At 52.2% G+C, this 20,712-nt stretch overlaps 1 protein-coding gene across 1 annotated transcript in view; it reads right to left on the reverse strand.

Moving 5' to 3' along the window:
* The window catches only part of eif2ak2 (eukaryotic translation initiation factor 2-alpha kinase 2), a 122,993-nt gene that overhangs the window by 72,225 nt on the left and 30,056 nt on the right, over window positions 1-20,712 (reverse strand). The window contains exons 5-7 of the mRNA XM_038800574.1: window positions 18,221-18,350; window positions 15,844-15,923; window positions 1,213-1,309 (exon numbers count right to left, since the gene is read on the reverse strand). Coding sequence (XP_038656502.1) covers window positions 1,213-1,309; window positions 15,844-15,923; window positions 18,221-18,350 — 307 coding nt within the window. The remainder of the gene's footprint in view (window positions 1-1,212; window positions 1,310-15,843; window positions 15,924-18,220; window positions 18,351-20,712) is intronic.

The following is a 20,712-nucleotide window of genomic DNA, read 5'->3' on the forward strand; positions in this document are numbered from 1 at the left end:
CTGGATGGGTCAGTTATGAGTGATTCGAACATGACATCTTGTAAATGCAGAATGACTGGGCAGAACAGGTGATATTGGACTTTCAAACTCCACCCAAGATACTCCACCACTGAAGGCTTTGTCGCCTCATGTCTGGCTCTGTTCTCTGGTCCAAAATACCTGGCCAAGTCAAACGTGGCGCATTCAACAATGACTTGCTTTCATATAGCCCCTCTTATTGAGTGAAATGTCCCAAGGTACTTCACTGGAGCGTATGAAATAAAAGTTAACACAGAGCCACATTGGAGATACTGGAGCAGGTGACCATTAGTTTAGTCAGAGTGGTAAACTTTGGCAAAGTGCCTTTAAAGGAGGAGCGAAGTGGAAAGGTTTGGAGGTGTGAGAGAATTCCAAAGCCAAACCAGTAGCAATCAAAATCAGGGAGGGTTCTGGGGCTGTAAGAGATTACAGAGACAGGGAAAGGGGCAAGGCCATGGAGTGGATTGAAAACAAGGATGAGAACTGTTGTTAGTGGAAATAGGAAAGCTGTGCTAGGTGAGGAGCGGTAGATTGAGGCAATCTGTTATAACCCACACAGGTTTTACGAGGTAGGAATGATTACCTGCCCCGTGGATGTTGCAGAATACGAGCACCACCTGCCGATGAGGAGGCGGGACCTTTAACACTGTCTGGCAATTTATAAATAGAGTCAGCCAGTCACGCACTGACTAGAGAAGACCCAGTGGGGAGCTACTGGAGCTGTATGTAATAACAGTTGTAAAATAATACGTTTTTGTTTTGACCAACTGGGTGTGGACTCCCTGTGGCCCGTACAAAACAATCTATGAGGAAATTCCCAACCAGTGAAAGGGGAAAAAAATGAGCAGTTTGTATCAGAAGATTGGTGTTAGCACTGAACCTTTCCCATGTGGGTAATTGTATCCCATTCTCATTTCCTCAGCAATAAGCTGAGCCAGCTCAGTTCATAGAATCCCTCCAGTTAGAAGGAGGCCATTCGGCCCATCGAGTCTACACCCACCCTCCGAAAGAGCACCCCACCCAGCCCCACTCCCCCGCCCTATCCCTGTAACTCCTCGCATTGCTCATGGTCCATCCACATAACCTCCACATCGTTTGATTGGGATTGCAATGTTAATGGATATCCCTCAGAAAACCAGTAGAATTATGAACGGCTATCCTTAAAAAAGTGGGACATCTTGATAACCACAGTACCATTCCGGAACTGGTATGACCCGACGCTCCATCCATACAGGTAAATGTGGAATCTTCACTCATCCTCCCATTCTCGTCAGTTTGATCTTCTTTTGAGCTAAGAAGTAAAAGAACTTGTATTTATATATTTCAAAATGTCTGGATATCCCAGTGTGCTTTATAGTCAATCACGTACTTTTGAAATTCTGTAATGTGGAAAGCACAGTAGCCAATTTGCGAAAGCAAGCTCCCATAAGCAGTAATGTGATAAATGACCAGATCGTAGGATTTGTGATATTAGTTGAGAGATTAATTTTGGCCAAAACAGCAGGGGAAACCTCTCCTGGTCTTCTTCAAAATAGTTCTATGGGCTCTTTCATGCTTCACTGTGAGGGCATATGGAAGCTGGGTTTAAGATTTTGTCCAAAAGATGGTGCCTGCGGCTCTCACTGTCTCGGTAAATTCAAGATGAAATCTGACAGTGAGATACTTCCACTGATGCACAGGGAGAATCTTTGCTCTTGGGGCACTCAACGTGGAACAGGGAAAGAGGAAAATAAAATGAGGCAGATACCTGTTACAACAATTTGTCGGGCACCTGCTCGTGCCACCTTATTGGGTCCTCTGCCCCTGGAGTAGGTGCAAGCTTCATGTGCCTATCTATACGATGCAGGGGGACACATCCAGTCTTTTGTTTCATTATCCAAAGACAGGGAAGAGTCTGTAAAGACGGGGAATTTGTGCCTAGTCACAGAATTCCACCCCCCCCCCCCTCCCCCCCTCCCCCCCCCATACCCACTTGCTGCTACAGACAGAAGACCTGCGAGGTTTCTGAGGACAGGCTGAGGATGTGACAGATTTCAGTTTAAATCTCCCTCGACTCTTTTCCTCTCCCACAGGACTGGAAACATCTGTCATGAGACACATTGTCAACACCCAGCTACAGGCTTGTCACAGCTGTGCCTGCTGTTCTTCCGTCTTCCATGTAAGAGATGGAAAAAAAACACACCTAACCTTTTTGGACACTAAAGGCAATTTCAGCATTGCCAATCCACCTAACCTGCACATCTTTGGACTGTGGGAGGAAACCGGAGCACCCGGAGGAAACCCACGCAGATAGTCACCCAAGGCCAGAATTCAACCTGGGCCACTGGTGCTGTGAAGCCACAGTACTAATCACTGTGCCACCCTAAAGTGCATCCACATTAAAGCAAATAGCCAGAGATTCCTCCCCACAGGTATCCGGAAGAGAGCGAAATCTCCCCTCCGTAACTTCATCCCATTATACTGATGTGTCCCTCCCCCCCCAGATTTCCTCTCCCGCAGGAAACTGGTGAGCATCAATGAATCTGGTCCTTCTACGAGCATAATTGAACCAGGGGCTGAGGAGGGTGGGGTGTGTCAGCCCCAGTATACAGATCACGGATGTAATTAGTTGTTCTGCAACTGAGTGCATCAATTAATTAACATATCTGATTAACTGAATAATTAGTAGGCAATTAACCAAATAGTTCATCACCCAAAGTGTTTGGTTGGCATGACAACGTGATGGACACATGTACGCCTTGCAAATATTGAGAGGAGAGCTCAAAGCGTTCAAACGACATGAAGCCTAGTGAGGGAAATAGAGAAAATGAAGGAGGAAAGGAGAGAGGAGGGAAAGAGAGCAAGAAGGAACTGAAAGGAGAGAGGGAGGAAGGAAAGAGAGAGAGAGAGGAGTGGTGAAGGGCAGATGGGAGGGAGGGAGGAGGGGCAGTGAAGGAAGGGAGGTAGGAGAGGGACAGGGAGAGAGGAGTTCAGGGGGGAAGGAGTTCAGGGGGGAGGGAGTGCAGAGTGGAGGGAGAGGTGAGGGGCTGGATGGGAGTGGAGTGGAGTGGGATGAGGAAGTGGAGTGGAGCAGAGTGGGAGGAGAGGTGTGGGGAGGGAGGGGAGAGAGGGACTGGGTCGGGGAGGGAGGGGGAGAGAGGGACTGGGTCGGGGAGGGGGGGGAGATGGGCAGGGAAGGGGTATGAGGGGTAGGGAGGAGCCAGAAGGGAGGGAGGGAGAGGTGAAGTGAGGGAAGATGTGCCGGGGGGGGGGGGGGGGGGGGGGGGCACGTGGCGAGGAGCGGGAAGGGGAGAATGGGGAGGGGAGGGAGTAGGGGGGAGGGAGAGGTGAGGAAGGTAGTAAAGTGAAAAAAGGTGGGGGAATAGAGAGAGACAGTGAGAGAGAGAGCAATGGTGAAATAAAAAGTGGGGGAGAGAGAAGGAGAGAGTAAGAAAAGTGAAGAAGAGAACATGAGAGATGGGAAGGAGAGAGGAAGGAGGGAGGACGACAGAGGGAGTAAGGAAGGGTAGAGAGAGAAAGGGAGGGGAAAGAGAGGGGAGCAAAAGGTAGGGGAAGAGGGTGTGGTGAATGTATTGCATTAACCATTCACCATGTATGTCACTGTATCACGCTGTTGCCCATGTGGGCTCCACCTATAGACCATTGTAAGTAATTACCTGGATTGTCGCAGGCAGGCACTGTTCTAGTCGATTAAAGCCACAGTTTACATCTACTCTCTGTTTCGCGTGAATTGATGGTGGCATCAATTTTATCGACTACAACACCACTATGGAATCGGCCCTCAAACCTGACCGACTCGAACTCGACCCACAAGGCGAAAGGGATTTTTTCGCACTGGCTCCTCTGTTTCAAGGTCTACCTCGCCGCTTCCTCCTCGCCTTCCGTCTCCGGCGATCAGAAGCTGAGCCTCCTCCACACCCGGGTGAGCCATTGAATCTCTATTCAACTCGAGAAAGCTTTCACCTACACAGATGCCCATGCGATGCTGAAGCGTCTATACGTAAAGCCAGTGAACGAGGTGTATGCACGTCATCTCTTCACTACTCGCCGCCAACGCCGGCGGGGAATCGCTGGATGCGACCTCAAAGTCCTTGTGCGAAGTTGCAACTGCCAGGCCGTTACGGCCACTCAACATATGGACCTCGCAGTCTGGGGCACCTACGTGACTGGAGTCAGGTCCAACTACGTGAGACAGCGCCTACTCGAGAAAGGTGCCCTAGAAGAGACGGTAAAGCTAGCCTCCTCCCTAGAAGTAGCGCCCCAAAGCCTCAACGCGTTCCTGCCTGATCACGCGACCCCCTCGTGGACCACCGACCAGAGAGTACCCCAGGCCTGTGCCGCGTGGCTGCCCGTCCAATACGGGGGGGGGGGGGGGGGGGGGGGGGGGGGTGCTACCCTGCTATTTCTGCAGCCAGCATCAGCATCCCAGGCAACACTGCCCAGCCCGGAACACGAACTGCAGCGACTGCGGTAAAAACGGTCATGTCGCTAAGGTTTGCCTGGCCAGGTCCAAATCCTCAAAATCACAGGCCCGACTCTCGGATTCACAGGCCCGCAGATCCCGCATTGTGGCAACGTGTCTGTCGGCACCGCCCCCCCCGGACGCGTCATTGGCCTCGTGTTGTCCGTGGGGGAAGCCATCTTCAAGCCCGCACAACGTGTGCGACTCACGGGGTCCGCCACCTTGGCCATCCTCGCCCACGCGGCCTGCCACATGCGACTCATGGGGGCCGCCATCTTGGACGCCAACTTCCTCGTCACCCGACACGTGCGACTGAGAGGGGCAGCCATCTTGGGACCACCCCAGCCCCTCCGACCACGCCGGCTACCCGCAACTCAGCGCGGTCACCCTTGACCAGTCGCAACCCAAACAAATCCGGAGCTCCATGATGGCCGTCCAGGTAAATGGACACAAAACGCCTTGCCTGTTCAACTCCGGGAGCACGGAGAGCTTCATTCATCCAGACATGATAAGGCGCTGCTCGCTCCCAATCTTCTCGGCGCATCAAACCATCTCCCTCGCCTCCGGGTCGCACTCGGTGCAGGTCCGGGGTGCACTACCACAACCCCAGCAATACAGGGCGCCGAGTACGCCGACTTTAAGTTATATGTACTCCCCGACCTCTGCGCCCCTCTCCTGTTGGGACTGGACTTCCAGTGTAACCTCAGGAGCCTAACTCTGAAGTTACCCCCACTCACCGTATGTAGCCTCGCGACCCTAAAAGTCGACCCTCCCTGCACTTCGCAAATCTCACCGCCGACTGTAAGCTAGTTGCCACCAGAAGCTGGCGGTATAGCATTCAGGACAGGACTTTTATCAGGTCCGAGGTCCAGCGACTCTTGCGGGAAGGGATCATCGAGGCCAGTAACAGCCCCTGGAGAGCTCAGGTGGTGGTCGTCAGGACCGGGGAAAAGAACCGGATGGTTGTAGATTACAGCCAAACTATAAACCGATACACGCACCTCGATGCGTACCCCCTTCCGCGATCACAGACATGGTTAACCAGATCACATACGACCGGGTGTTCTCCACAGTGGATCTGAAGTCTGCGTACAACCAGTTCCCAATCTGCCCGGAGGACCGCCACTATACGGTCTCTTCCACTTCCTCCGAGTTCCCTTCGCGTCACAAACATGGTCTCTGTCTTCCAAAGAACAATGGACCGAATGGTGGAGCAGTATGGGCTGCGGGCCATATTTCCGTACCGGACAATGTCACCATCTGCGGCCATGACCAGCAGGACCACGACGCCAACCTCCAGAGATTTCTCCAAACCGCCCAAACTCTTAACCTCACTTATAACAAGGAGAAATGCGTTTTCCGCACAACCAGACTGGCCATCCTCAGCTACGTCATGGAAAACGGGGTTCTAGGACCCGACCCCAACCATATGCCCCCCTCCTGCAACTCCCCCTTCCCCACTGCCCCAAGGCCCTGAAAAGGTGCCTCGGGTTCTTTTCCTATTACGCCCAGTGGGTCCCCAATTATGCGGACAAAGCCCGCCTATTGATCAAAGCCACCACCTTCCCACTGGCTGCCGAGGCCTGCCAGGCCTTCAGCTGCATCAAGGCGGATACTGTCAAAGCCGTGATGCGCGCGGTGGACGAGTCCATCCCCTTCCCGCGACCCTCAATCAGGCAGGCATGCCAGGAGCATTTTTCTCCCGTACCCTCAACGCCTCCGAAATTCGACACTCCTCGGTCGAAAAAGAAGCCCAAGCCATCGTGGAAGCCGTACGGCACTGGAGGCACGACCTCGCTGGTAGGAGGTTTACCCTCATCACCGACCAACGGTTGGTAGCTTCATGTTTGATAATACGCAGCGGGGCTAGATCAATAATGATAAGATCTTGAGGTGGAGGGTCGCACTCTCCACATATAATTACGATATAGTATATCGTCCTGGGAAGCTCAATGAGCCCCCAGATGCCCTGTCCCGTGGCACATGCGCCAGCGCGCAAGATGACCGACTCTGGGCTATCCATGATGACCTCTGCCACCAGAGGGTCACCTGGCTTCCCCACTACATCAAGGCCCGCAACCTGCCCTACTCCATCGAGGAGGTAAGGGCCATGACCAGGGACTGCCAAATCTGCGCGGAGTGTAAGCCGCGCTTCTATCGACCGGATAAGGCCCACCTGGTAAAGGCATCCCGGCCCTCTTAGCGCCTCAGTATTGATTTCAAAGGGACCCTCACCTCTGCCAACCGCAACATGTATTTCCTCAACGTCGTTGACGAGTTTTCCCACTTCTCCTTTGCAATCCCCTGCCCCGACATGACCGCGGCCACCGTCATTAAAGCCTACATCGTGTCTTCACCCTGTTCGGTTTCCCCACATACGTTCACAGTGACCGGGGCTCCTCGTTTACTGCGTCAGTATCTGCTCGGTAAGGGCATTGCCTCGAGCAGGACTACCAGCTACAACCCCCGGGGAAACGGACAGGTGGAGAGGGCGACCTCTGATGCGTCGCTCTCCATCTGGAAGGGGACGGACTCACGCGCATCACGGCTTTGGCAGTATCTGCCTTGATGCAGCGGAAGGCCTGGCAGGCCTCAGCCGCCAGTGGGAAGATGGTGGCCTTGATTAGTGGGCAGGCTTTGTCCACATAGTTGGGGACCCACTGGGCGTAATAGGAAAAGAACCCGAGGCACCTTTTCAGGGCCTTGGGGTAGTGGGGAAGGGGGAGTTGCAGGAGGGGGGAATATGGTTGGGGTCGGGTCCTAGAACCCCGTTTTCCACGACGTAGCCGAGGATGGCCAGTCTGGTTGTGCGGAAAACGCATTTCTCCTTGTTATAAGGGAGGTTAAGGGTTTGGGCGGTTTGGAGAAATCTCTGGAGGTTGGCGTCGTGACCCTGCTGGTCGTGGCCGCAGATGGTGACGTTGTCCAAGTACGGAAATGTGGCCCGCAGCCCTTACTGATCCACCATTCGGTCCATTGTTCTTTGGAAGACCGAGACCCCGTTTGTGACGTCCTCCTGGCCCTACCGTCGAGGAATCTCCCAGTTTCCCACTGGCAGGAGGTCCTCCCCGACGCACTCCACTCTATTAGGTCCCTCCTTTGCACGGTCACAAACGAGACCCCACATGTGCAACAGCATGATACAGTGACATACATGGTTAATTGGTAATGCAATACATTCACCACAGAGGGATGAATGAGAGAAAGGAGGGAAAGAGACAGGAGGGAAGGAAAGAAAGAGAAATGGAGGAAAGAGAGAAAGGGAGGGAAAAGAGAGCGGAGGGAAAGGTAGGGGGAGTGTGGTAGTCACCACTGTTTGTATAATACGTATTAGAGGTAATACGGTAAGGCTCCTGTCCTACAGGTAAGGGGGGTAGATCCCTGCTTGCTGACTCCGCCCAATAGGCGGAGTCTAAATGTGTGGGCTCTCTGAGCTGCTCCCATTTCTGGTAGCAGCTGCCGGAGGCTCCACATCTCTGTATAATGAAGCCTTGATTACTCTTACTCTCGTCTCGTCGTAATTGATAGCGCATCAATTTATTAAGCAGAGATATTACAGCGATGGAACTACGCATCAAGCCAGATCGCCTGCAGCTGCACCCTCAAGCAGGCAACGCCGCGTCGACCTTCGACACTGGCTAGCTTGCTTCGAAAGCTACCTCAGATCAGCGACGCACAGAAGCTTCAGATCTTGTACTCACGGGTGAGCTCCGAGGTTTTTCCCCTTATCCGGGATGCGCTCACTTACTCCGAAGCTATGGAGCTTCTGAAAGGACACTATATCCGGCTGATCAACAAACTCTATGCCAGGCACCTCCTATCCACGGGGCAGCAACTCCCCGGTGAGTCATTAGACGATTTCTGGCGTGCTCTACACATCCTGGCGAGGAACTGCAATTGCCAGGCAATTTCGGCCATGGAACATTCAGAACTCTTAGTCAGGAACGCTTTTGTTACGGGCATGGAGTCGGCGTACATCCGCCAGCGCCTATTAGAAAAGGGTACGCTCGACCTCGCGGCAACCAGGCAACTCGCGAGCTCGCTAATGGTAGCCTCCCGTAACGTAGTCATACGTCCCCGACCGCATGGCATACACCCCTAACCACACAGCGCCCTGATGGACATCGTGGGCCCCACCAGCGGCCGCCCCCAGCCAACCCCAACCCTGCGCGGCGCGGCAGTCAGCCAACCCCAAGGGGCCCAAGTGTTATTTCTGCGGGCAGAAAAAGCACCCCCGACAACGCTGCCCGGCGCAGAGTGCAACCTGTGGAAAGAAGGGACATTTCGTTACTGTGTGCCAGGCCTGGTCGATCGCTGCTGTACATAGGCCCAGTGTTTCTGCACCCCCCACGTGCGACCCGTGGGCGCCGCCATTTGGATTGGATTGGATTGGATTGGGTTTGTTTATTGTCACGTGTACCGAGGTACAGTGAAAAGTATTTCTCTGCGAGCAGCTCAACAGATCATTCAGTACATGGAAGAAAAAGAAATTAAACAAAATTCAAGACAATACAAGAAAATGCATGAGAATACATAATAGGGCAACACAAGATATATAATGTAACTATATAAGCATATGGCATTGGTTGAAGCATACAGGGTGTAGTGTTAATGAGGTCAGTCAATAAGAGGGTCATTTAGGAGTCTGGTGACAGTGGGGAAGAAGCTGTTTTTGAGTCTGTTCGTGCGTGTTCTCAGACTTCTGTATCTCCTGCCCGATGGAAGAAGTTGGAAAAGTGAGTAAGCAAGGTGGGAGGAATCCTTGATTATGCTGCCGCTTTCCCCCGGCAGCAGGAGGTGTAGATGGAGTCCATGGATGGGAGGCAGGTTTGTGTGATGGACTGGGCGGTATTCACGACTCTCTGAAGTTCCTTGCGGTCCTGGGCCGAGCAGTTGCCATACTAGGCTGTGATGCAGCCCGATAGGATGCTCTCTATAGTGCATCTGTAAAAGTTGGTTCGGGTTAATGTGGACATGCCGAATTTCCTTAGTTTCCTGAGGAAGTATAGGCACTGTTGTGCTTTCTTGGTGATAGCGTCGACGTGAGTGGACCAGGACAGATTTTTGGAGATGTGCACGCCTAGGAATTTGAAACTGCTGACCATCTCCACCTTGGCCCCGTTGATGCTGACAGGGGCGTGTACAGTACTTTGCTTCCTGAAGTCGATGACCAGCTCTTTAGTTTTGCTGGCATTGAGGGAGAGATTGTTGTCGTTACACCACTCCACTAGGTTCTCTATCTCCCTCCTGTATTCGGACTCGTCGTTATTCGAGATCCGGCCCACTATGGTCGTATCGTCAGCAAACTTGTAGATGGAGTTGGAACCAAGTTTTGCCGCGCAGTCGTGTGTGTACAGGGAGTAGAGTAGAGGGCTAAGTATGCAGCCTTGCGGGGCACCGGTATTGAGGACTATTGTGGAGGAGGTGTTGGTGTTCATTCTTACCGATTGAGTTATGTTGGTCAGAAAGTCAAGGATCCATTTGCAGTGGAGAGCCAAGTCCTAGGTTTTGGAGCTTTGATATGAGCTTGGCTGGGATTATGGTGTTGAAGGCGGAGCTGTAGTCAATAAATAGGAGTCTGATGTAGGAATCCTTGTTTTAGAGATGCTCTAGGGATGAGTGTAGGGACAGGGAAATGGCATCTGATGTGGACCGGTTGCGACGGTATGCGAATTGAAGTGGGTCACGGCGTTCCGGGAGTATGGAGGTGATGCGCTTCATGATCAGCCTCTTGAAGCACTTCATTACAACTGACGTCAGGGCCACCGGGCAGTAGTCAATGAGGCATGTTGCCTGGTTCTTCTTTGGTACCGGTATGATGGTGGTCTTCTTGAAGCAGGTGGGGACCTCGGAGTGGAGTAGGGATAGGTTAAAGATGTCTGTGAATACCTCTGCCAGCTGGTATGCGCAGGCTCTGAGTGCATGACCAGGGATCCCATCCGGGCCCGTCACCTTCCGTGGGTTCACTTTCAGGAAGGCCGATCTGACTTCGGAAACTGTGATGGTGGGTATGGGCGAATTATGGGCTGCTGGGGCACTCGACAGCGGATTGTTGGTTCCCTGCTCAAACCGAGCATAGAATGCATTAAGTTCATCGGGGAGGGGTGCGCTGCTGCTAGAGATACTGCTCGGCTTCGCTTTGTAGCCCGTTATGTTGTTTAGTCCTTGCCACAACCGCCGAGAGTCTGTCTGTGACTCTAGCTTAGTTTGATATTCTCTCTTGGCATCTCGGATGGCTTTGCGGAGGTCGTACCTGGATTTCTTGTATAGGACAGGGTCGTCTGCCTGAATGCCTCAGATCTGTCCTTCAGTAGGGAGTCAATCTCGCAGTTGAGCCATGGTTTCCGGTTGGGGAACATACGTACTGCTTTCTTTGGCACGCAATCGTCCATACATTTGCTGATGAAGTCTGTGACGGTGGTGGCGTACTCATTTAAGTTAGACGCTGAGTTCTTAAATATGGACCAGTCCACTGTCTCTAAGCAGTCACGTAAGAGCTCTTCTGTCTCCTCGGACCAGCACTGCACAACCTTCTTAGCTGGATTCTCCCGCTTGAGTTTCTGCTTGTAAGCCAGGAGAAGGAACACAGTTTTATGGTCTGATTTCCCAAAATGCGGTCAGGGGATGGAACGGTAGGCGCCCTTGATTTTTGAGTAGCAGTGGTCAAGAGTGTTGTCGCCCCTGGTGGACAGGAGATGTGCTGGTGGAATTTTGGCAGTACACTCTTGAGGTTGGCTTTGTTGAAGTCTCCGGCCACAATGAACAAGGCCTCCGGGTGTTCTGTTTCATAGTTGTTCATGACTGTGTACAGTTCATCCAGCGCCTTCCTCACTTCTGCCTGGGGTGGGATGTAGACTGCTGTGATAATGGCTGAAGTGAATTCACGTGGAAGATAGTATGGGCGGCACTTTACGGTCAAGTATTCCAGGTCTGGGGAGCAGTAGGTCGCCAGGGTCACCACATCCAAGCACCAGGAGGAATTGATGAGGAGGTAAACTCCTCCACCCTTCGCTTTGCCTGAAGATGCCGTGCGGTCCGCCCGGTGAATAGAGAAGCCTTCAGGTTGTATGGCACAGTCCGGTGAGGTGGGGGTGAGCCATGTCTCTGTGAAACAGAGCACACAGCAGTCTCTTACTTCCCTCTGAGAGGTAAGTCTGGCGTTAAGTTCATCCCGCTTGTTTTCAATCGCTTGGACGTTTGCCAGGAGTATGCTGGGGAGAGGGGTCTTGAAACCGCGTTGCTTCAGTCTAACCTGCAGACCGCTGCGTTTCCCTCGCTTTCTCGGTCGGCGGCTGCAGAACACGTGCAGCCCGTGGGCGCCCCCATCTTCCTCCCAGCAGCCATCTTTAACGTCGCCCGCCATGTGTGCACCGTGGGCGCCGCCATGTTCAGCGCCATTTTGGACAGTGCCTCAGGACCCCTGCTCACCGGGGACTTCATCGGGCCATTCATCACCTGCCACCACTGCTGACCAGCCCGGGGCCTACCAACACCAACCTCAAATTGCCTCCATCAGGCTCGACCAGTCCCGGCCGCACAACCTCGCAACCGCGACGACGACGGTGAAGGTCGATGGGCACAAGACATCCTGCCATCTTGACTCCGGGAGCACGGAAAGCTTCATCCACCCCTCCACGGTAAGGCGCTGCTCCCTCGCGGTACACCCCGTTACCCAGAGAATCTCCCTGGCCTCCGGATCCCATTCCGTGGAAATCTGGGGGTACTGCATCGCCACCCTCACCATCCAGGGCGTAGAGTTCAACGACTTCCGACTCTACGTCCTCCCCAACCTCTGCACTGTCTTGCTACTCGGCCTGGACTTCCAGTGCAGCCTCCAAAGCCTAACTCTAAAATTCGGCGGACCCTTACCACCCCTCACCGTACGCGGCCTCACGACCCTTAAGGTCGACCCACCTTCCCTGTTTGCAAACCTCACCCCGGATTGCAAACCCGTCGCCACCAGGAGCAGACGGTACAGCGACCAGGACAGGACCTTCATCAGGTCGGAGGTCCAGCGGCTGCTGCGGGAAGGCATCATTGAGGCCAGCAACAGCCCCTGGAGAGGTTGAAAAGGTTAGCGGCGTGGTCCTGCTGGTCATGGCCAGAGATGTTGATGTTATCTAGGTACGGGAAGGTAACCCACAGCCCGTACCGGTCAACCATTCGGTCCATCTCACGTTGGAGAACCCAAGTGGTAGTAGTAAAGACTGGGGAGAAACAGAGGATGGTCATTGACTACAGTCAGACCATCTATCGGTAGACGCAGCTCGATGCGCACCCCCTCCCACGCATATCTGATATGGTCAATCAGTTTGCACAATACCGGGTCTTCTCGACAGTGGACCTGAAATCTGCCTGCCACCAGCTGCCAATACACTGCGTTCGAAGCAGATGGCCGCCTTTACGACTTCCTTAGGGTCCCCTTCAGCGTCATTAACGGGGTCTCGGTCTTCCAACGTGGGATGGACCGAATGGTTGACCGGTAAGGGCTGTGGGTTACCTTCCCGTACCTAGATAACATCAACATCTGCGGCCATGACCAGCAGGACCACGACACTAACCTTTTCAAATTTCTCCACACCGCCAAACTTCTGAACCTCACGTACAACAAGGAGAAGTGCATGTTCCGCACCAACCGCTTAGCCATCCTTGGCTATGTTGTGGAAAATGGAGTTCTAGGGCCCGACCCCGACCACATGTGCTCCCTCATGGAACTCCCACTCCCCCACTGCCCCAAGGCCCTGAAACAATGCCTGGTGTTTTTCTCCTATTACGCCCTGTGGGTCCCGAACTTTGCGGACAAGGCCCTCCCACTCATCCACTCCACAGTTGTCCCCCTGACGGCTGAGGCCCGCCAAGCCTTCAACCGCTGACATCGCCAAGGCCACAATGCACGCGGTCGACGAGACCCTCTCTTTTCAGGTCGAGAGCGATGCATCGGACGTCGCTCTGGCTGCCACCCTCAACCAGGCAGGCAGACCCGTGGCCTTCTTTTCCTGCACCCTCCATGCCTCTGAAATTTGGCACTCCTCTGTCAAAAGGAGGCCCAAGCCATCGTGGAAGCTGTGCAGTATTGGAGGCATTACCTGGCCGGCAGGAGATTCACTCTCCTCACTGACCAATGGTCGGTTGCCTTCATGTTTAATAATACACAGCAGGGCAAGATCAAAAATGATAAAATCTTGAGGTGGAGGATCGAGCTCTCCATCTACAATTGTGAGATTGTGTATCGCCCCGGTAAGCTCAACGAGCCCCCCGATGCCCTATCCCGAGGTACATGTGCCAGCGCACAAGTGGGCCGACTCCGGGCCCTACACGCTGGCCTCTGTCACCTGGGGTCACCCGATTCTTCCTCTTCATAAATGCCCGCAAACTGCCCTACTCCATTGCGGAGGTCAGGGCTGTCACCAGAGGCTGCCAGGTCTGCGCGGAGTGTAAACCGCACTTCTACCGCCCAGACCGAGCACACCTGGTAAAGGCCTCCCGCCCCTTTGAACGCCTCAGCATGGACTTCAAAGGGCCCCTCCCCTCCACCGACCGAAACACGTACTTCCTGAACGTGGTCAATGAGTACTCCCGATTCCCCTTTGCCATCCCATGCCCCGATATGACGTCTGCCACGGTCATTAAAGCTCTCAATAGCATCTTCGCTCTATTCGGTTTCCCCGCCTACGTCCACGGTGATTGGGGATCCTCCTTTATGAGTGATGAGCTGTGCCAGTTCCTGCTCAGCAAGGGCATTGCCTCGAGCAGGACGACCAGCTACAACCCCCGGGGAAACGGGCAGATGGAGAAGGAGAATGGGACGGTCTGGAAGGCCGTCCAGCTGGCCCTGCAGTCTAAAAATCTCCCGGTCTCCCGCTGGCAGGAAGTCCTCCCCGACGCCTTTCACTCCATCCGGTTACTACTCTGCACTGCGATTAATGAAATCCCCCATGAACATCCCTTTGCCTTCCCCAGGAAATGCACCTCCAGGGTTTCGCTTCCAACGTGGCTGGCAGCTCCAGGACCCGTCCTCCTCTGCAAACACGTGCGGCTTCACAAGACGGACCCGTTGGTCGAGAGGGTACAAATGCTGCATGTGAACCCGCGGCGTACCCCGACGGCCGCCAGGACACGGTCTCCCTGAGGGACCTGGCACCAGCTGGATCCCAACACCATCCAACACCACCCCCTCCGATGGCCCCGGCGCCGCCCACCCTCCCCCCAGCGCACCTCACTACAGCCCCCGCCCCAGGACGATCTGTCCTCCCACTGGTTCCACCCGGGGATAAAGATGAGGACAACAAGTTCCCGGAGTCACAGGCGACCAAGCCGGCGCCTGCATCACCACCGGGAACGAGGCGCTCACAGCGGAGGATCAAGGCACCCGACCGGCTAAATTTGTAAATTTTCACCAGACTTTAAACCTTAAATCCTCACAAACTTGTAAATAGTTTTCCACCACCCCCGCTGGACTCTTTTTTAACAGGGGGTGAATGTGGTAGTCACCACTGTTTGTATAATACTTGTATTAGAGGTAATACGGTGGGCCCCTGTACTACAGGTACGGGGGTAGATTCCTGCCTGCTGGCTCCGCCCAGTAGGCGGAGTATAAATGTGTGTGCACCCTGAGCTGCTCCCATTTCTGGTAGCAGCTACAGGAGGCAACACATCTCTGCTTACTCTCTACTCTCGTCTCATCGTAATTGATAGTGCATCGGGGAGATGGAGGGAAGGAAAGATATTAGGGAAGAGAGAGAAAGGAAGAGAGTGAAAAGAGAGGGATGGGAGAGAGAGCAAAAGAAGGGATTCAGAGGGAAAGATGCTGGGAAGACAGTATTGAGAGAAAAAAGAGAGACAGGTGCAAAGAGAGACAGGAAGGGTCAGGAGAATGTTTGGAATAAAGAGAGTGTGTGCAAGGGAGAGGCAGACAGACAGAAAGAGAGAACACATTGCTTCTCAAGTTTTGTTAAAGAGGGGCAGCATGGTGACACAGTGGTTAGCAGTGCTTTCTCATAGCTCTAGGGACCCGGGTTCAATTCCGGTCTTGGATGACTGTCTGTGTGAAGTTTGCACAGACACCGGGTGCTCCGGTTTCCTCCCACAGTGCAAAGATGTGCAGGGTAGGTGGATTGGCCGAGCAAAATTGCCCATCCGTGTTCAAAAGGTTAGGTGGGGTTACTGGGTTACGGAGATAGGTTGGGGACGTGGGCCGAGGTAGGGTGTTCTTTCAGAGGGTTGATGCAGGCATGATTGGCCTCCCTCTGCACAATAAGAATCTATAAAAATAAGATACGATTTTGCCGTGAATTAAGTTTTTGGACACAGTTTCACATCTCACAGCAGAAGAAACCACCATTTAAAATAAAAACTGACCATACCTTTGGGAATCCTGGCCAACAGAATCTTCTGAAATGCTCTTGAATTCTTCATCCTTCTCTATATCAAGGTTGGACAAATCCTTAATCATAAAGGGAAAAAACAGGAAGAACATAGTGACCAAAAGACCTGTGTCGAAGGATAGAAACATGAGATCTAAACATGTTCAAGGAGCAGCACCTGATCGATCTGTTAGACACGCTGCCTTTGTCTCATCTTTTTTTAAAATTTAGAGTACCCAATTCATTTTTTTTTCCAATTAAGGGGCAATTTAGTGTGTTCAATCCACCTACCCTGCACGTCTTTTGGGTTGTGGGGGTGAATCCCATGCAAACACTGGGAGAATGTGCAAATTCCATACGGCAGTGACCCAGAGCCGGGATCGAACCTGGGACCTCGGCGCCGTGAGGCAGCAGTGCTAACCACTGTCTTAACAATGACTTTAACAACTGGGGAATTGAACCACTGTGTCTAAAATCTCTCTGAAAACAGGAGCTGATGGTAGGGGGGAGTGATTCTATGGGTGTTCCATGGTTAGGGCCTTCCACTGAAATACTGTGCGAGCCGGGAGAGTCTGCACCCTTGGTATTGATCTTTCTGTACTTTCATTTCTATCTGACCGCTGTCGACTACTGCAGCTACTCAAGGTCAGAATTTTATGCTGTGGGTTCTCAGACACCCCGTGTCTCAGGCCCTCGTGTTGGAAGTGGAGGAGGGGGAATCTCAGTTGGAAGGCCCCTTTAGACTGGGGCACCCTCCCCTCAGGGACCTGGGAGCACTGGTCCTGCCTACCACCCCTGGCCTACCGCCCCGCACCAAGCTAGACCCCCTTCAACTTCCCCAGGGCATCCCCTATGCTCCCTGGAACCACTGGTACTTACCTGGTGTGGTCCTGGGACTTAAGCTTAGGCACGGTGCTGCGGTACCTCTTCTGGCCACTGCGGCGCTGTGCCTGAAGGTGCCGGAGAGCTGTCAGCCAATCTGACTGGCCGACATCTCTCCAGGAGGATTAACACCCAAATGTGGACAGACGTTCTGCCTGCTGCCAATCAATGCTCAATTGAGTGTAAAATGTTAATAGGCCTGTCAGAGTTGGCACGGATCACCAGGATGGTAGGCGCTGAAAATTTAGGCCCAAGTGTTTTCTTTGTCCCATAAATATTTTTAATGTTTTCCACTGTGTCTCCCATTACCTCATGTTTCCTCCATCTAATCAGCTCCTCTTTCCTATCAATTTTATAATGGATGTGTGTTTCTTAAATGTGCATTTATTTTGGGAGACGTGTGTCCTCACAAGTTTGCACTTTCTTCGGGTGCATTTAATGCACAAACATAATTAAGCAAATAACCCCTTGTTAATACAACAGCAAAATATTGCAGATGCTGGAAATCTGGAGAGAAAACAGAAAATGCTGGGAATACTGAGCAGGTTTGACAGCATCTGTGGAAAGGGAAACGTGGGTTCTGATGAAAGGCCATAGACCCGAAACTTTAACCTTGTTTGTCTCTCCAAAGATGCACATCCTTGGGTTGTGGGGGTGAGACCCACCCAGACACGGGAAGAATGTGCAAACTCCACATGGACAGTGACCCAGGACTGGGTTTGAACACGGGGTCCACAGCGCCATGAGGCAGCAGTGCTAATTACTACACCGCCGCACTGCTGCGTCATGGCGCCTAGGTCCCAGGTTCGATTCCGGCTCTGGGTCACTATCAGTGTGGAGTTTGCACATTCTCCCCATGTTTCCGTGGGTTTCGCCCCCACAACCCAAAGATGTGCAGGGTAGATGGATTGGCCACACTAAATTGCCCCTTAATTGGAAAAAATGAATTGGGCACTATAAATTTATTTTTTAAAAATCTGTAATTGCAGTAACTAATTATTCCAGTCATTGTGCACTGTGAGCCAACAGAATTCACTTATTAGATGACATGGATTGTATTTTCCTTGTATTTCCATGTCAAATTGAATTGCCCTTCCTCTCTAGAATGGGAAATGGAAGCAGCATTCAAAATCCCAGAGCTGAAATTGTTCAGAACGTGGTTGGAAGTGAATTTTCCACAAATGTATTAGGTGACACACTATAATAACCACTTGGTTTCATAAATAGTTGTTTGCCAGTATAATTGGTTTTACTCCAATTCCTCGTATTAATTATATCGCATAGTTCTTGTAGTGGAATGGATACAGAGAGCGAGCAACTTGGCAACAGTACCAGGTCAATGGCCCCCATCTGAGCCAGTTGGGACAACATTGTGGTGACAATTTTCCTGTCTTATTTCCCACTGTCTTCCCACATCTCCATCCCTGTTTGCTTCAACAGTCCAACAGATGTTTGTGTGCTTTCACCGAGTAAGTTCACAGATCCATTTCCACACCTTGCAAAGTGACGGACTGTGGTAAATTTCCTCAAGGGCGAGTCGAGCTCCTTCACCTTTAGCATCTTGTTTGCTTTTACCATAGCCTATTGGATATATTTTTTTATCTATGACAACTCCAGATGAAAACCTGTAACACAACAATAATATGTGCTTTACCTATTGTCACACTAACCCTGTGCAAAAGAGTAGCACGCATTTACACACCTATTTTAATGTTAAATGAAGTACTTCACACACAGACATCTAGGACAAGAATGGATGTCACGCCAAGGTGAAAGAGAGAGAAAAAAGCAGGAGAGAGAGAGAGAGAGAGAGGGCAAGAGACTTTTGACGCAGGTGTAGAAGATTGGACCCAGTATGCTGAAAGGACACAGTATTCCTTTCAAGCGAATGCAATCACAAGGGACGACCGACAAAGGGTAATACTCCTGGCCATCTGTGGAGCCCAAACCTTTAGTGTGACCAAAAGCATTACCTACCCGGCGGCCCCAGATTCAAAGACCTTTGATGAGCTGGTAGCACTTGTGGCAGACCATTACAACCCCAAACCTTCGGTAATAGTACCGAATTACAGATTCAACAGAATGAGGGAGACCAGGGGAGTTGGTCATGGAATTCCTGACCCGCCTGAGCAAGCTGACCAAGCATTGTGACCATGGGCTGTCCCGTTGAGAGATGCGGTGAGACTGCCATGTGTGCGGTATAAACAACATGGTCACCCAAAGTAAGTTGTTGGCAGAACCTTCCTTAGACTTAAAAAAGCCTTAGAGTTATCCCTCTCTCATAAAAACGTGTAAAAGGGAGTCCAGGAACTCCAGGGCTCCATAGATCTGGAGGTAAATAGCATTGAGCACCCTCATTCCGCTGAGAAAAACCCCCCCCCCCCCCCCAAAATCCCCCACAAGAGCAGAGACTATGGGACCCAGTCGACACCCAAGCAATGTCGTGGTCAGGCCCATTGGCCAAGAGCCACTGCAGCCCGACAAGCACCTCTCCTGAACTCCAGGAGGAACACAGAACATACATTACAGCGCAGTACAGGCCCTTCGGCCCTCGATGTTGCGCCGACCTGTGAAACCCCTCTAAAGCCCATCTACACGATTCCCGTATCGTCCATATGCCTATCCAATGACCATTTAAATGCGTTTAGTGTTGGCGAGGAAGGCTCACAATGGTGCTGTACTTATGGACGCAGGAACCATGGGGGTGGGAACGTCAGAACCGTCAGCGAGCATGCTGCCCTGGTTGGGTGACACAGGTACCCAGAGCCAGGATTTTACACTTAGCCAAGCCCGATGAGGATGGGTGGATGCAACTAAATTGCATTACGGCACCAAATGAAGCCCCCATCAAGATCACCATCCAGGTAAACGGCCACCCATTAGAGATGGAAATAGGGGCTGCTGTCTCAGTCATTGGACAACAAACATCCGGAAAGTCCGTACAGGGATCCAATACCTGGGTCTAAGGGACACTAACGTACAATTAGTGACATATACCGGAGAGCCAATGTCCATCATTGGAACGACGGTGATCCAGTTGCCTAGGGGCAGCAATCAGTTCACCCGAACCCAGTCTGTGGGGTTGTGACTGGTTGCAGAGACTCCGCCTAGATTGGCAGCAGATCTTTAAAAGTTGGTACAGGTGGAATACAGGACCTGGGAAAATACCCGGAAATTTTCCAAGATGGATTCCATGGCCAAATTTTACGTGGACTCAGAAGTCCAACCCAAGTATTTTAGGGCTCGCCTAGTTCCGTATGTCCTGCTGTCGGAAGTGGACTACGAGCTCCTGGTTGGACGGGTATCTAATGCCGAGCATGGAGGATCTTTATGAGAAGTTGGCTTGGGGATCATTCTTTCTCCAAGTTGGACATGAGCCTTGCATATCTCCAGTTGGAGTTGGATGTGGATTCCAGGAAATATGTAGCCATCAATACCCACAGGGGCCTGTATGAATACACCAGCTTAAACCGTTGCCTAAACTGATTCCAAACTCTTAGCGAAGCAACCACCATCGAACCCATAGAGCATTAGGCCGCCGAGAATGGAAGCGGAGCCATCACAGTGCCCTCAGACTTGTCCTTACTCACGAAGCCTCCTTCATCCGCTCCCCAGACCGACTCTTCCTCCACCACCCATTTCCTAACCCTCTCCACATTTATCACCCAATAATAATTCATCAAATATGTCAATGCCACACCAACCCCCCAAAGACCTGTCCCTCTGATGAAAGGGGCTGGTTTCGCACAGGGCTAAAGAGCTGGCTTTGAAAGCAGACCAAGCAGGCCAGCAGCACGGGTTCAATTCCCGTACCAGCCTCCCCGAACAGGCGCCGGAATGTGGTGACTAGGGGCTTTTCACAGTAACTTCATTCGAAGCCTACTCGTAACAATAAGCAATTTTCATTTTCATTTCAAATGCTCTCCGCATCCGTGGCCCCATACCTGCCCATGTAAAGGCTGAAATTATCCTATTTATCCTCCCAAA

The sequence above is a fragment of the Scyliorhinus canicula genome, chromosome 6, assembly GCF_902713615.1.
Source record: "Scyliorhinus canicula chromosome 6, sScyCan1.1, whole genome shotgun sequence".
NCBI classification, from domain to species: Eukaryota; Metazoa; Chordata; class Chondrichthyes; order Carcharhiniformes; family Scyliorhinidae; genus Scyliorhinus; species Scyliorhinus canicula.